This window comes from Vidua chalybeata, chromosome 3, assembly GCF_026979565.1.
Source record: "Vidua chalybeata isolate OUT-0048 chromosome 3, bVidCha1 merged haplotype, whole genome shotgun sequence".
Classification (NCBI taxonomy): domain Eukaryota; kingdom Metazoa; phylum Chordata; class Aves; order Passeriformes; family Viduidae; genus Vidua; species Vidua chalybeata.
In genome coordinates this window covers 77,204,424-77,218,682 of record NC_071532.1, presented here as the reverse complement: position 1 = coordinate 77,218,682, position 14,259 = coordinate 77,204,424, and the positions used below count along the sequence as shown (strand labels likewise).

The 14,259-nt window shown below is 42.4% G+C and overlaps 1 protein-coding gene across 7 annotated transcripts in view; it reads left to right on the top strand.

Annotated features, from left to right (window-relative positions):
- ANKRD6 (ankyrin repeat domain 6) overlaps positions 1-14,259 on the top strand; it is an 83,580-nt gene that overhangs the window by 66,409 nt on the left and 2,912 nt on the right. For 6 of the 7 annotated variants that reach the window (XM_053939678.1, XM_053939676.1, XM_053939674.1 and 3 more), the window contains 11 exons: positions 1,248-1,346; positions 1,856-1,954; positions 5,217-5,315; positions 6,235-6,333; positions 7,899-7,997; positions 8,234-8,311; positions 9,120-9,224; positions 9,481-9,618; positions 9,848-10,024; positions 11,983-12,135; positions 12,688-12,801. In XM_053939678.1, the coding sequence (XP_053795653.1) occupies positions 1,248-1,346; positions 1,856-1,954; positions 5,217-5,315; positions 6,235-6,333; positions 7,899-7,997; positions 8,234-8,311; positions 9,120-9,224; positions 9,481-9,618; positions 9,848-10,024; positions 11,983-12,135; positions 12,688-12,801 (1,260 nt within the window). The remainder of the gene's footprint in view (positions 1-1,247; positions 1,347-1,855; positions 1,955-5,216; positions 5,316-6,234; positions 6,334-7,898; positions 7,998-8,233; positions 8,312-9,119; positions 9,225-9,480; positions 9,619-9,847; positions 10,025-11,982; positions 12,136-12,687; positions 12,802-14,259) is intronic. The other variant, XM_053939679.1, reaches the window with a different exon arrangement.

Sequence of the window (14,259 nt, the reverse complement as noted above, 5' to 3'; positions counted from 1 at the left end):
TTATCAGAGAAATTTTGTGTCTATTTAGGACTTGATTTCCTGCAAGATTTTTTAGGACATGTGACATATCTCTGTCCTGCATGTGTTTGTGGTGATCATCATCTAGACAAGCAGAAATGGATTGGATTCCAAATCTGTTTATTCATCCCAAACAAGTCTGTGTGCAGCTTTGAAGCCTGTCTCTGTTCCTGGATTCAGGCTGTGCTTTGGCATTGCTGGTTCAAAGCAGCTTCAAAGGAAAGCCAAGACCAGTTGTTGTGGCAGCAGTGGAGATAGTGCAGCTCATTTTCCATTGATCCGTGTCTTACATCCCTACACACCACTTCATAAATCCTTCTCTTGCCTCTCTTTTATCAGGTTCTTGCCAACATGTACATAAAAACATATAGGTAATCCCTGACGGGCAGGGACAGTGGTTTAACTTTACCTAGTCTTCAGTTTCTGGAAGGATTCTGGAAACTAACCTTGGGCTCTCTAGCTCAGCAAATGAGTTCAGCAGTTGTTAGAGAGGAGATAGATGAGCAGTCAGACAAGATGACCACATCAGCATAATTTCTTTTGGAAAGTTTGCCTTAAAGGAAATAAACTGATGTAGGAGACTTGCTTGTTGCTGCTACATGGTGAGTCAAAGAGAAATGAAAGTCACTTGGACCTCAAGATCACTCAGCTGCTCGAGTGAAGCATGTGGATGGTCCTGCAGTTGTGGTTCTCATCGAAAAGTTGCCTCCACTTTTAGCACTAATTGGTGAATTCATCAGAGGTGCTGAAGAAACCAATCTCATCTCATGCTCCTTATCCTAAGCAGGGCTGATGGAGCAATCAGAGCCAGAGCAGGAGAGCCTTATCCAGTTAGTGTAAGTCCTGGAGGATCATTATGATGAATTACGGCAGCCTGTAATTCCCTTTAGGTCCCTTCAGACACTGCTGACTATTAGACATGTAGAGCCAAATGTATCCAATTCACTGCTTTCTAATACTGCCATGTTTTTGGAATGCTTCAGCGCTGTATATGGGATTGTGATGACTTGCAAATTTCTATAAATGGTTTGTAGCTCTGATACTTTCAAAAACTTAATTAATCTTGGAAACTTTTATGGTAGCTGTTTAGGGGGACTGTTTCCAAAGGCAGCTTGGATTTAAAACAGTATGTGTGTCGAAGATGCAGCCCCTGTGTGTGTTGTCTGCATTTGCATTAAGTCAAAATGAGGTGGGAATTGTACCAATTACTAATTTGCTTCTTTTTGCAGGGTGACCAGACAGCACTGCACCGGGCTGCTGTTGTAGGGAACACCGATGTAATAGCAACTCTGATTCAAGAGGGCTGTGCTTTGGACAGACAAGACAAGGTAACAGACAAAACAAAAGCCCTGTGGAATGGCAGCTTTGGCACTCACTGATGTTAAGGTCTCAGAGAGAAAGTTAACAGTTTATACTCCTTAGTAAGTGTCTGATGCTTCGGGAGTAATTGGAGCAATTACATTGAAAAAAAAAGCTGTAGCATCTCTTTAATACAAATTACTGGTTTAGTTATGCTTCTGTATTAGGCTGATAGTTTTTGGTTTAAGAGTCTGTTCTCAGCTCATTAAGGGATGAATTAAAGGAATGTACAACCATACTACGCCCTACCTAAAGACTGCACAGTTCCCATGCTTATCCCAGAAACTTGAGAATCCCAGGCTGTAAGTTTAATTTAGGAGTAAATGTAACTAATTTCAAGTTCCAGATAAATAGCAATGTTTTTACCCTCTTATAAAAATAAAATAGAAAATAAGCTAGTAGGAAATGAAAATACTTTTAAAAGAGTAGGTTGGTTATACAGCCCCTAACATTCTCCTCTTGTGTGTGTGCTCCTCAGGATGGGAACACTGCTCTTCATGAAGCTTGTTGGCATGGATTCAGTCAGTCTGCCAAAGTGCTTGTTAAAGCAGGAGCCAATGTTCTCGCCAAGAACAAGGTGAGACCCATGGAGGAGGAGCTTTCAGTTCTGGTCTAAGGTGGCTGATTCTCAGAACTGGAGATTTCTGGCCATGGCATTTCTCAGCAGGTGGGGGGCCAGCTCTTAGTGGGATTTTTTTTTTTTCCTTTTTCTTTTCATTTATCACGCCTGGATGGTTCATCCACAGGCATTAGGAAATTCATATTTTGACAGCTGACGCAGGAGAAACTCAATAACACGTTGAATGATACATTAATTACAGCTGAGGAACACTGCCATTCCTGTGGAAATCTCCATGGTGCTCTAATTCATACTGAGGAGATTCATTGTGATTGGTGTGTTTTAAAATGGAAATGAATTGTACTAATAAGAAAAAGGTATTGAAAATCTGCTTTTTTTTTCCAGAAATTAAACAGCCAAAGGAATGTAAGCCACAGAGGGAAACAAAAAAAAGTGCCTTTTGTTACTAAGTTTTTCCTAATATATTAACATAGTCTCTTCCCAGAATCTTTTAATGAACCTGGATTATGTTCCTTTTGGTATTTATAATACCTTGAGAGCCATTTAGAGGAAAGAATAACAAAGTAAAGGGTTTAGTTCCACTCTAATTGTTATAACTGAGGGGCACTTCAATTCAGTAATTCAGAATTTAATGGAATAGTCCAGGAAATGGTGGCAGCAGGCCGTGGTGTGAGCAGAGTCAGGGTTTGGACAGCTGTGCTGCTGGGTTGGTCAGATCACACAGCTGGCACGGTGCCTTGCGTGACAGGAAGAGGGCTTTGGGATTGCTTTAGGGGATCTCTGAGCATTTTTGGTAAATGTGTCTCTAAAACAACAACTGAAAGGGGACTGGGAAAGAAGGGAGACAGCTGGTCAAAGTCTAAGATTCAGAGTAAAAAGGCATGCTGCTTGGGCATAGTGTTTCTGTATGTGCACGTGTGTATAGGCACTATAGAAGCATATATTTGTACAGTTGTGGTGACTTTGTGGTCTGCAATTTCATCATCTTCGATATTATTTTATGTGTATTTCTTCTTTTATATTATTTCAACTACACATTTTTACTTACTGTAACTGCTTCTGCTGTAATGTCCACCTAGATTTTTATCTGCTTTAGTGAACTTCCCATGCTTGACTGTAAGTCTTGTGAACCATTTTGCTCCTGTCCCTGGATACGCTTGTTTATGTATACACATACACTTCTGTATAAAGGTGTGGGCTTAAGATGCAAGTCTGGTTATCCTGCATGCTTGAGTGCTTCAGGGAATCAGAAGATTTAACTTACAATCTAGTTTATGTCAGCTGGAGGCAACCTCTCTGGGAAAGTATGTGCACAAAATAGCTCAGCAGGGTTGATGGCTGAAATATGACTGGCAAACTTAAATACTGCCTGAGCAGCTCCTGTGCTAGTCTTTGATGTCTTACCCTTTGCTTTTTACTCTTTGGGTGGTTTTTAATGGACAAGATATATTCTCAGGAGGTGCTGAAAAGTGTGGGAATCAGGCATGCTTGCACGTGCTTTTACCCCTTGTTTTCAAGAAAAATGAAGAGCTTAAGTCTACTTAATCCCAAAATGGTTTCTCTGTTCTCTCAGCTTTTTGTGTTACTGATGACAAGGCATTATCATTCTGACAGCTTTTCTGGCAGCCAAGGTTGAGTGCTGTGTGCAGGAGCATCCCACAGGCTGATGACTTACACCTGGTTATTGTGTGATTTTGGATGGATGGGACAGAGATATGGGCTGCTCGATTTGCCAAACTTGTGAAGCACCAGAAGATGGGAAGGATTTGACACTGTGTTTTGGGTAGCTGTATTCCTCCTGCACAGTAGTCGCCCTGGAGCTACAGTTTATTTTCATTTAAGTTGGCTTAATAAAACCTTTTCTGCTCTGATAGATCATCCAGTGAGAACAGTTGTAACCTTATTTTTAGATTCTTCATCAGTCTGTACATTTCAGTGAAGATTCCCTGACTGGTACAACTTGGAGCCTCTCTCCCTCTCAGAAGTTGGTGAGAGATTTGTCACCCCACGGGAGATGAGCCAGATGAGCCACTCTGTGAGCTCTGACCCTTGGCACTGTGAATTCTCCCAGAACTGAAGTCCTCACCTGCTGCACAGGACCTCTGCCTTCCCACCAGGGCCAGCTTGCCAAACAATAAATAATAATATATAATAAATAATAAATGATAAAGGCATTACAGAGGCTTTTCAGAGATAAACCTGGGAGGGAAAATATTTACACTTAAACACAATTTAGCTGAGAAGAGAAATGTTCATGTCTGCCACAGCTTAGAGGCTGACACACACTCATATTCAGGTCTATAATATGGAAGTGAAGACCTAAGACCACATCTAAGAGTTGGCTTTTGTAATTTAGAACCTGCAGCTTTGATCTGTGTCTTGAAAGCAAGGGGGACAAATCAAAGGACAAAATCAAGGTGAACAGGCAGTGTAGTAAGCCTGGTAAACCATTTTACCTGAGGTGATTTAATTCCTAGCTCCCAAGAGCCAAAAACCCTGAATGTTTTCAGACCAACAAAAACCAAATGCTGCCAGAAAAACTTGTCAGACCTATAAAATCGTTCACAGTGTTACAAAGACAATACACAAGTCAACATTTCTTTGTTTTCTGTCCACTTATGCACATTTTCTTCTTTGAGGAACCAGAGCATGTGATTCTCTGGGTTTTGGGTGACTTTTTGCCCTGCCTTCCCATCTTGGCTAGAGACTGGTGTGCCTCCTGAACATCAAAGCTTCTTGATAGCCTAAAATCCTGCCCAATGAGAGCACCTACAGACCCAGCCAGAGTTCAAGCTGGTTTGTATTACAATTGTAAGGAGACAGGCATTGTGACCCTGGTCTGCTCAATACCATGCAGCAGTCATGGCTGGGATCAAAGATCCCATGCCATGGCAGTTTGGTTTTTTGTGGCTGTGCATGAGGGAAACACAAGAATTACAGTTCTTCAAATTAAATATTTAACACAGCTGTTTGAGACTAATGAATGAGACAGTTTCTAGAGTTCTTTCTTCCTGTAAACAGATTTGACCAATGCAGATATCATTATACTGTCTTATTTCTGCCTTTATTATATCCCAAGAAAGCCATTGCCAGAATGGAGATTTCAGTCTCTGGGTTCATTCATCTCATATCTTTGGGAAAACAACAGTTTCCCACCCTTGGGTGGATCTTCTTGTGCAAAGATCTGTGAGGTTTTATATTTTAATGCTTATGTCCAATATCTAAATATGGCTTTTATATTTTCCTGTATTTCTCTAAGGCAGGTAACACACCTCTTCACCTGGCTTGCCAGAATAGCCATTCCCAGAGTACTCGTGTTTTGTTACTTGGAGGATCTCGAGCAGACCTCAAAAATAATGTGAGTTTTGGAAATAACATGTTCATTTTTGTGTGACTTTGTTTTAGGTATATTGCTTTAACTTGTAGAAATACTCAGAAAGGCTTTAAGCAATGATTTTTATTATAGATTATATTGGAAAAAAAAACATTATTCAACCATTGTATTCACCATGCACAGGAATGGTTTTGGTAGGATTGAGTGAAGCACTACCTGTACCCATCTCTTGAGCAAGGATAGAAGGAGCCAAATGGGGTTTTGCTGTTGCACAGACAGTGGTGAAAGGCTTCAGATCTGCAGATCATATATACTGTGTCCATCTGTCAAATGTGGTAGAATCAAGGTGGTTTCAGTTTCAGACAGCTTCCCTCCTATTTTAAAATGATTCTGGCATGATAGATAAAGAAAAAAAACAATATACGAAAGGAAGCCTGATATTTTTGCCCTGCTTGAAAACTAGATAATAAAGTGGGCAGAGAAATGGAAACCTGTGGGGTTTTGTGCATCTCCTAGGCTCAGCTGCACAAGTGCCACCCTTCATGGGAATGCTGCTCTGGCTGCCACTCATGTTTTCTACATTATGTGGAACTCTTAAGTTGAGATTCCAAATTGCATTGGGTTGTGGTTCAGAAGAACAGATTTAATGGGAAAATATAACTAACTCAGGATTTGTAGTGCCAGTAAAATAGCATTTTATTTTTCCAGTATTTCTCATCAGTGGTTAAAGAATTCATGCTCTCATCTTGCCTGACCCCAGCTCTTGCTAAACTTTCCCACCCATGATTTTGTACTGCAGAGAAGACAGCATTGCTGTTCTGTGGAGGTGTGTGGTGTTTACTGCTCTTTCTGATTTAATAGGATTATTTCATCCCTGAACATCATGACAAGTACAGGCTTTCTCACAGTGATTACATGCTCAGAGCTTTGTTTCTGTTTGCAGGCAGGAGATACCTGTCTGCATGTGGCTGCTCGTTATAATCACTTGCCCATCATTAGGGTGCTGCTCAGTGCTTTCTGTTCTGTCCATGAAAAGAACCAGGTCAGTGCATGAACCTCATTGTGATTCTGTGGCCTTTGCATATGGCCAGTTGTTGGGAAGAGGAATTCCTACCCAAGAAATCCTGCTTCCCTCTGTGTGTTCCACTGTGCCACCAAATGCCTAAGCTTTTAAGAATAGCCTTAAAGTAATGGCATATCAGTGGTTTATTATTTTGCCATCACATTTGCATTATTTCTTTAAAGCAGTGCTTACTTATGAGGTGATTTAATGATCTTATAGCCATTACAGAGACATTGTGAAGCACAACTCACTGACATTTAGATGCTACTAAAGTGCAAATTCTTCTGGAATACTTTTCTTTGCTGCATTTTGCAGTAGGGGGAATTAAGAGGACATAAAAGTGAAGAAAAAGCATGCTCTAAATTCAAAGCAATGATCAGTCTAGCCTAAGATTAATCATCCATAGTTGTTTTATAGGGAAGTAATTGATTGCTGTACCTATAGCATAGCCTAATTGGGTAGTAGAAGGGAATGAAATTAGTACATGAAAACGTTTTAAATCAGCTAAATAAATATATTATGTGGTGCTTAACCATGTTTTCTCATGTTCCTGGGAAATCTTCCATGTGTAGTTGAGGATCATAAAGATGTTTTCTGAACTGTACATTTAATGTTCTTTCTTTACTATGAGATATTATAGCAAACAAAATGGGTTTCAGCATGTTAAATTTACTATGTAATTTTATTTGGAAATGAGTTTTTAACTTGCAAAATGAGCTACTGAATATTAAAATCGACTGCTGTGAGCCTGGCCCAGAGAGACATCCCTTTCCCTCATTCCCCAGCACTACCTGAAGTATTCCATATTTGCCCATAGAATGATTTGATTTAGGAGTACACCTCATCTGAGTTAGCAACAGGCACTAGTCCTGAGGAAATCTAATTTTATGAAGATATACAAGACCAGGGGGACAGGAGTGCATTATACACACGTGTCCAGTCCCATTTGAATGGTCGCTGGCTCTGTTACCAGTGCCCAAATCTGATCACAGCTGTCTTCACCTCACTGCACCAGGACAAGGGCAGGGCAGTGTGTTAGTGCTGGACCCAGATTGCCTCCTGGCTCTGATCCAAAATCTGTTCTTCCTGAGGAAACCTGTGAAGGGCCTGCCAACCATCTCGCTGCCAGTACTCACCTGAGTATTTCTGAGTAATGTGATACATGACCACCTGCACTCCAAATAATCAAACCTAGGGAAAAAAAAAGAAGAGAAGGTTGTAGTGGGAAAACTTGTTCTACCCTCAGATGTCATATCCATTTACTGCAGGTAGAGCTGGGCTGTCTCCAAGCTGCATCATGTGTCACTTAGTTTAGATAAATCAGATCACCAGCGCCCCAGCTGCATTTCTCAAACCCAGACTGAAGTAGCTCTTTGCCCCCACTCAGTCATTTTTTATTGACCAGGCCTTATTTAAGCTTAGTTATTCCATCAGTAAGTGTAGGTTTTTCTCATCTCTGAGCATCTTTTAAGAAGGTGTGAATGCTGTAGGGTGAGACCCAAGGACTAGTGTCACAAGTTTGTTTTCTGCTTTCTGACTTGCAGGCAGGGGATACTGCACTCCATGTAGCTGCTGCTCTAAATCACAAGAAGGTGGTGAAGCTCTTGCTGGAGGCAGGGGCTGATGCATCCGTTGTCAACAATGTAAGCAGGACACAGAGTTTCTTTGGTATTTTATATTAATGTAGAGTCTCTTCAACATTCCTCATAGGCTTGGTAAAAACTACTTGGTTGTGAAGTGTTGAATTATATCTAGGTAAATTAATGCAATTAGTCACTTTACTCTTGTGCACAGAGTATATACTGAACTTGGTTGGAGAAATTTCATGTTTCCAGTAGCTTGTGTTTTGAAGAAAACGCTGTTTTCTTTTTTCTCTCAGGCAGGCCAGACCCCTCTAGAGGTTGCCAGACAGCACAATAACCCCGAGGTTGCACTCCTGCTCACTAAAGCATCACAGGTACATTACACATCTCTCCCCAACATACACATACACATGGAGCTAAGGCCACTTAATCCTGGGAGACTGCATCCCCTGCTCCTTGTCTTCTCTTGTGAAAGATTCCTACATTTCTGCTGGCATTGTGGGCTAGGCTCAGGTCTATTGACATAGAGCCTTTCAGCCCCGAAGGCGAGCAAGGTGTGCAGATTAAGCCTCAGCATGAAGTGCTGTCAGAGGTCTTTGTGTCCTGGCTGGCAGAGGGTGGAGCAGTCAGAGGCACTTGTTCCCTGCAGTGGCCCAGGGGTTAGAAAGTTGCCCGGTCTCCTGAAGCTCCTGAGTTGTGTCACTCTGCAGCCTGGCCTCAGGCATATCCCATCCCCAGAAGGGTGGTTAGCACTGGAGGATGCTTTGCAACGGGGACAAAATGTTTATGTCCTGTTTGGACTTTGCAGCTGTGTGTGAAATGCTGCAATACTCTTCAGGCCAGAAGGCAGGAGGGCACGAGACCAGGCACAATCCTTGCCCTCCTCCTCCTTGTCACCTCTGCATGGAAAGAGTTGGGCTTGGCTTGGGAACCAGCCCAAGGACAGCAGAGGAGGTGCTCACATTTCTAGGGGACAGCAGAGTGCCCCAACATACTGAACTCAGTGCTGGTGTGTTTTCACAGCCATAAACACCCACGTTGTTTAGCTCATCAGCGTCCATCTGGCAGTGTGCTCTCCTTTATCCGCTGCCTTTCAGACAAGGAAAAGGTCTTCTCTACTACTTGTCTCCTGTGGTAGGAAAGAGCATGACATCACTGAGTAACAGTGTGGTCTGTCTTCAGGTGTCACGTTTTCACCGTGGGAGAAGCCTGAGGAAGAAGAGAGAGAGACTGAAGGAGGAAAGGAGGGCTCAGTCAGTGCCACGGGATGAAGTAGCACAGAGCAAGGTAAAGCCTGGCATTGCCAGCTGGATCTGCTGTAAGGAGGGACAGTCAGGAAAACCCATTATGGACTCAGTCTATTTGGAGCCATCATTGTGCATGGCCCCAGCAGCTGCCCGAGGCAATCTGTCATGCTCTGCTGCTAAAGCATTTCCCCCTCACATGTGCAGAGCAGCTTAAAGCTGGGCAATCCAAGAGGCTCCTTTTCTCCTTTTCCCCATCTCTGCAACTGCTCTGAACTCCCTGTCTTTGCTTCAAGCAGGGCAGTGTCTCAGCTGCTGATGACACACCAAGCAGCGACCAGCCCCCAGAGAGGAAGAACAATCTGAAGGATAAACCCCGGTCAGCCTCACCAGATCCCAAAGGGAAAAGGAGCAAAAAGAAAAAGCCAAAGGAAAAGGTATCAGTAGATTTAAAACAGCAGAGAGAAAGAAGGGATAGCTGTTCAGAAGTAGTGTGGGTCCCTTTGGTGTGTTGGGGCAGCAGCCTCACCATGCTCCTGGGGCAGACATAGTTTTCAGATAAAAGTGATTTTTGCTGTAATTGTCACAATGGATTTGTCCCATTCCCACCAGGAATAGTTTACCAAGGTGCTCATAGAGGCAAAACATTGTGTGTATGTCATGCAGGTTTCAGCACTCTCGGACCCCATCTCCCCAGCCGACCAGCAGACACTCCCTCAGCCCCAGAAGAACGTGCCGAAGCGCAGAAGTAAACACCACTGCTCCTCTCCACCCCCTCCCCACGAGGTCCGAGCCTACCAGCTCTACACGCTCTACCGAGGAAAGGACGGGAAGGTGATGCAGGTGAGCCACTGCCCTCACAGAGGGAGACACTGGGAGCAGCCTGTGGAGCTGGGACACGGGTAATGGATAGAAAATATGCTCCACTAACTGCACTCTCAGGGGCATGAAACTGTGACTTGGGATTGGTTTTCCTTGCTTGGGCTTCAGCTGCATTTTGGCCTGAAGTCTGGCAAACAATAAGCTGTTTTTCTGCCTGCTAGAGAAGATATACTTAAGTAGTTTTGTCTGCAAAGATAAGGGGTAAACAGTGATTGGAAATGACATGAGAAACTTTCATTATATACTTTGGAACATTAAGAGTTCTGACAGGAGAAAGAAATTTTCCAAGGAAAAGCAGTGTGTGAGCACCAAAAGCTTACTACCTAAACCAAGAAGCTGAGTAAGCTCAATAGATTTTGTTCCAATTCTTTCTGGGTTTTGCAATGTGTCTTTGGATATTCTATGTTTACTGAGGGCAGGATTTCTATAAAAACTGGTAAACAAATAAACCTGGAGCTGCCAGGCCGCGTGCATTTATTCCAGTTTGAAGAATAGTATTTTAGTCACTTTATTACACAATTAATTACCAGGAGACATTTATAAGAAAGCATAAAAACAGTCATTAAGTTATCCTGTAGACACTGTAAACATCTGTATTGTTGTTTTCTTAATATTGCCCGCCTGTACTCCTGGAAGTTCTATCCTTTCATTTCCTTAGCTTGTCGCATCCATCCACCCACCCATCAGCTCTCATCAGTCCCTTCCTTAGTTCAGAATTTCAGCAGACTCTGAAGACCATTCAAGTCAGACTTCTAAGGTTTTACTGGCTGTTTACTGCTTTCCAGCCTCTCCATGTAATGTTTGAGAAATTTCCAGACAGGGGCACTATGGAATTATCCTATAGCAGACATCAGGAAGGCTGGGGAACCTTTCATACATTAAAGGGACAAAGGAGCAGAGAGTTGCAGAAGGACTTGGGGAGTAGAGAGGTGCAGAAAGCAGACAGGACTTGTATACAGATCTTATCTATTCAGAGACATTAGCTTAATAGAGCTAGACTCCCATACAGTATTTCCTGAAATACATGACACTCCTCTCTCCTTTTCTTTTTTGCTTGTCTGTCTTCTTTGATGCCCTGAGGCCATGAATAGCAAACATAATTTTTGAAGTAGCTGTACTTCTGAAGCTTTCTTTAGTACTCAGCAGACCACCCACCTGTCCCTGCCAAGGGAATAACCCCCAATTTATGAAACATTGCTGTGGGGCTAAAGAAGAGAGGGAGGCTCCTCTGCAGACAGATTCAGAGCAGCTGCTTTGGGTTACTGGCACAGCCCCTGAAGGAGCCACTTTCTGCCTTCAGGTTACAAAGGAAACTGATGAGGTTTAGCTGTCCTTGCTTAAGGGAGCCTTTTGTGACCATCTCCCTGAGATTTAAATGTGGTCAGTGCAGCTGCCCTTGCAGAGGGGCCAAGGGATGGTGTCACATGAGTCAAAGGCAGGCAGAGGAGTGCCCAGCACCTGAATGCCAGGAGGGTGAGGGCAAACAGAAGCAGCAAGGCCTTGCCATCCAGTACTGAAAAGGGACAGAGCACAGGATTGGCATTAGGTTAAAAAGCAAATGCACAGAACCCACACCCATCCACAAAATCAGATGTTTACAATTGAGAATTACAGCATTGAGACATGGGGTATAGGCCTGTGATGTGGTATTCCCTCAGCTAGCACACAGGGTCTGAGCTCAGTGCTGCTTGTAGCCCCAGTGAAATCAACACTGCTGTTTTAGGGTGTGTCCATACACATCAGATCAATCCCTGTGTAGGCTGTGCTTTTTAACTGACAGCCCATTTGCTGAGCTGCTGTCAGGAGGGTGAGATACACAACATGGGATAGAAGAACCCAAGACTGAAGGAGGCTGTGTTAATGTTCCAAGTGTGCTAAGAGGGTGTAGCAAGTAAATGTTTCATCATCACTCCTTTCAGGCACCCATAAATGGATGTCGTTGTGAGCCCCTGATAAATAAACTGGAGAATCAGCTGGAGGCAACAGTGGAAGAGATAAAAGCTGAGCTTGGGACTGTACAAGATAAAATGAATATTAAGCTGGGCCAGATGGAAAGCAAAACTCAACATCAAGTAAGAACATGACCTGAAGTTCTGCTTGCCTATGATTTAGAAACATATCCTAAACTTAAATAATATTTTCATTGTAATGATTAATTTTTTGCTTCTTGTGTTGTAAAAGCAAACCTGGACTCAAATACTCAAGTCCAGGGAACTGTGACATTCCACTGGGAACTGATACTGCAAACTAGGGTCTTGAGAAAAAACACATTTAATGTGTTAAGTGGCTTCTAGTGCTTCTTTGGACAACGAATCTTAAAGGCTTGAGCCATTAAGAGGGAAAGAAGGCTGGTCTATGACTGGTCATTTCATAATTGTCAAAATCCCTCTTGCTGAATTATGTATGCATTGAGATTCAAGATCCTCTCAATTACTTTTTAATTTAATAGTTATTCATTGGTAATTTTGTGATTGAGCCTCTTTGCAAGCTACATCTAATTGTAGTTGGCAGCATTTCTAGAAACAAAGACTGAAAGACAGACTGTACTCTGATTTACACGGTTCACAGATGGGAGTTTGGTTTCGAACATGATGATCTCAGCTGAATAGTGTTTTCCCCCACAGCTCCGAGTTTTGGACAAGCTCATGGCCGAGCGACTGTCGGCAGAGAGGACAGAGTGCCTTCACCGCCTGCAGCAGCACACGGAGCTGGAAAAGAGTGAGGGGGAGAAGAGGCAGGTAGGGCTTGAAACAGCTACTCCCTCTTAGTCCATCCCCTGGTAGGTCAGCTCAGTTTCATTCCAGCAGGCAGAAAATATCAGAGATGTGTCACATCTGTTAAAACAGGTAAAAGAGCTTCAAAGACCAAATTATTCCTACCCACCATCTTAGTCACTAAACCAAATTTATGAAGTTTTTGCATTAGAAATGAGGAATGTGAAATCCAGTCCCCCTGCTGTAGTTTAATTTGGTGCATCTCTAGTGTGGATCTACAACAGAATACCATTTTTCTAATGTAGTGATTTGCAGAAATTTCTAGCACTAAATTTTTCACAGTTGTGCTTTCAGCTTTTGCTTCATTAGAGGACATACCCAAATAGTAAAAAAGGCTAAGATCTGTGTTGTTCCTTTTCCTTCTCATCCGTTTGGTTGCAGGCCCTGGGAATCTCTCCCTTCTTCTCTATCTGATCTTTCCCCCACCATGTATTAAAAGGCTGAAGTTCTTTCCTCTGATGTTAGCAACATGGCACCATCTCCAAACTGTGTATTACTGCCAATAGGAAAGTACTTTTTTGTATGCTTGTTCAACCAGCACTACAAGAACAACTGCTCCCATGGAGATCCAGCTCTTGCCTTTCCAGCTTCTGCAAAAACTCACCATTTAAAACCTGCTGAGAAATTTGTGTTTCTCCACTCATACAGATGAATTTAAAATACAGTTCATTTTCTCATTATTGATATCCTTCCAAGAATTGAGAAATACACTTTGTGCTAGGAAAATGTCATGAGTGTTTGTAAGACCATTCCAAATCCATGTAAAAAGACTGACAGCTGTGATAATCCTTGCATAGGATACTGATCAAGATACTTGGGTCTAATGTCCACCAAACACTCTTCTCCAAAGAAAAGTACTTACCAAAATAAGGCAGCTTTGATTTTTATTTTATAAGAGATGTTAAGTCTTGTATTGGCTTCTGAACATCTAGACTTGTGTTCCATCTCCTTGTAATCTCCATTTAAGACACAAGATGCTGAAGATACATCACTGAACTGAATTAAGTGATGTCAGCTGTTCCTGCTCAGTTGGGTCTAATTGAAACATCTGAAAAAACAGAATTGGGCTTTACACACTGATTTTTATCCTTGTGCCTAGGAGGGCCTGACCTAAATTCATGATGTCATATGAACAACAAGGTGAAAAGAGCTATTCCTATTTTAAATTATTTAAATGCATCTGCAGCTGACACTTACTAAGCATCTGTGTAATCTGAAAGCTGTTACTGATTTATCATTTAGTGGGGGACTCACCTTTATGACTGAATGAACAGAGAAGCAGAGGTTGGTAATTGTATAAAGCCGTCCCCCATAAGAGTCTAATTTGAATTTCACTCTTAAAAAATGACCATGTGGCGTTCCTTGCACTTAGAAAGCACAATTGACTGTATGATTAAACAAGTCATCCCTGATAGAGTACAC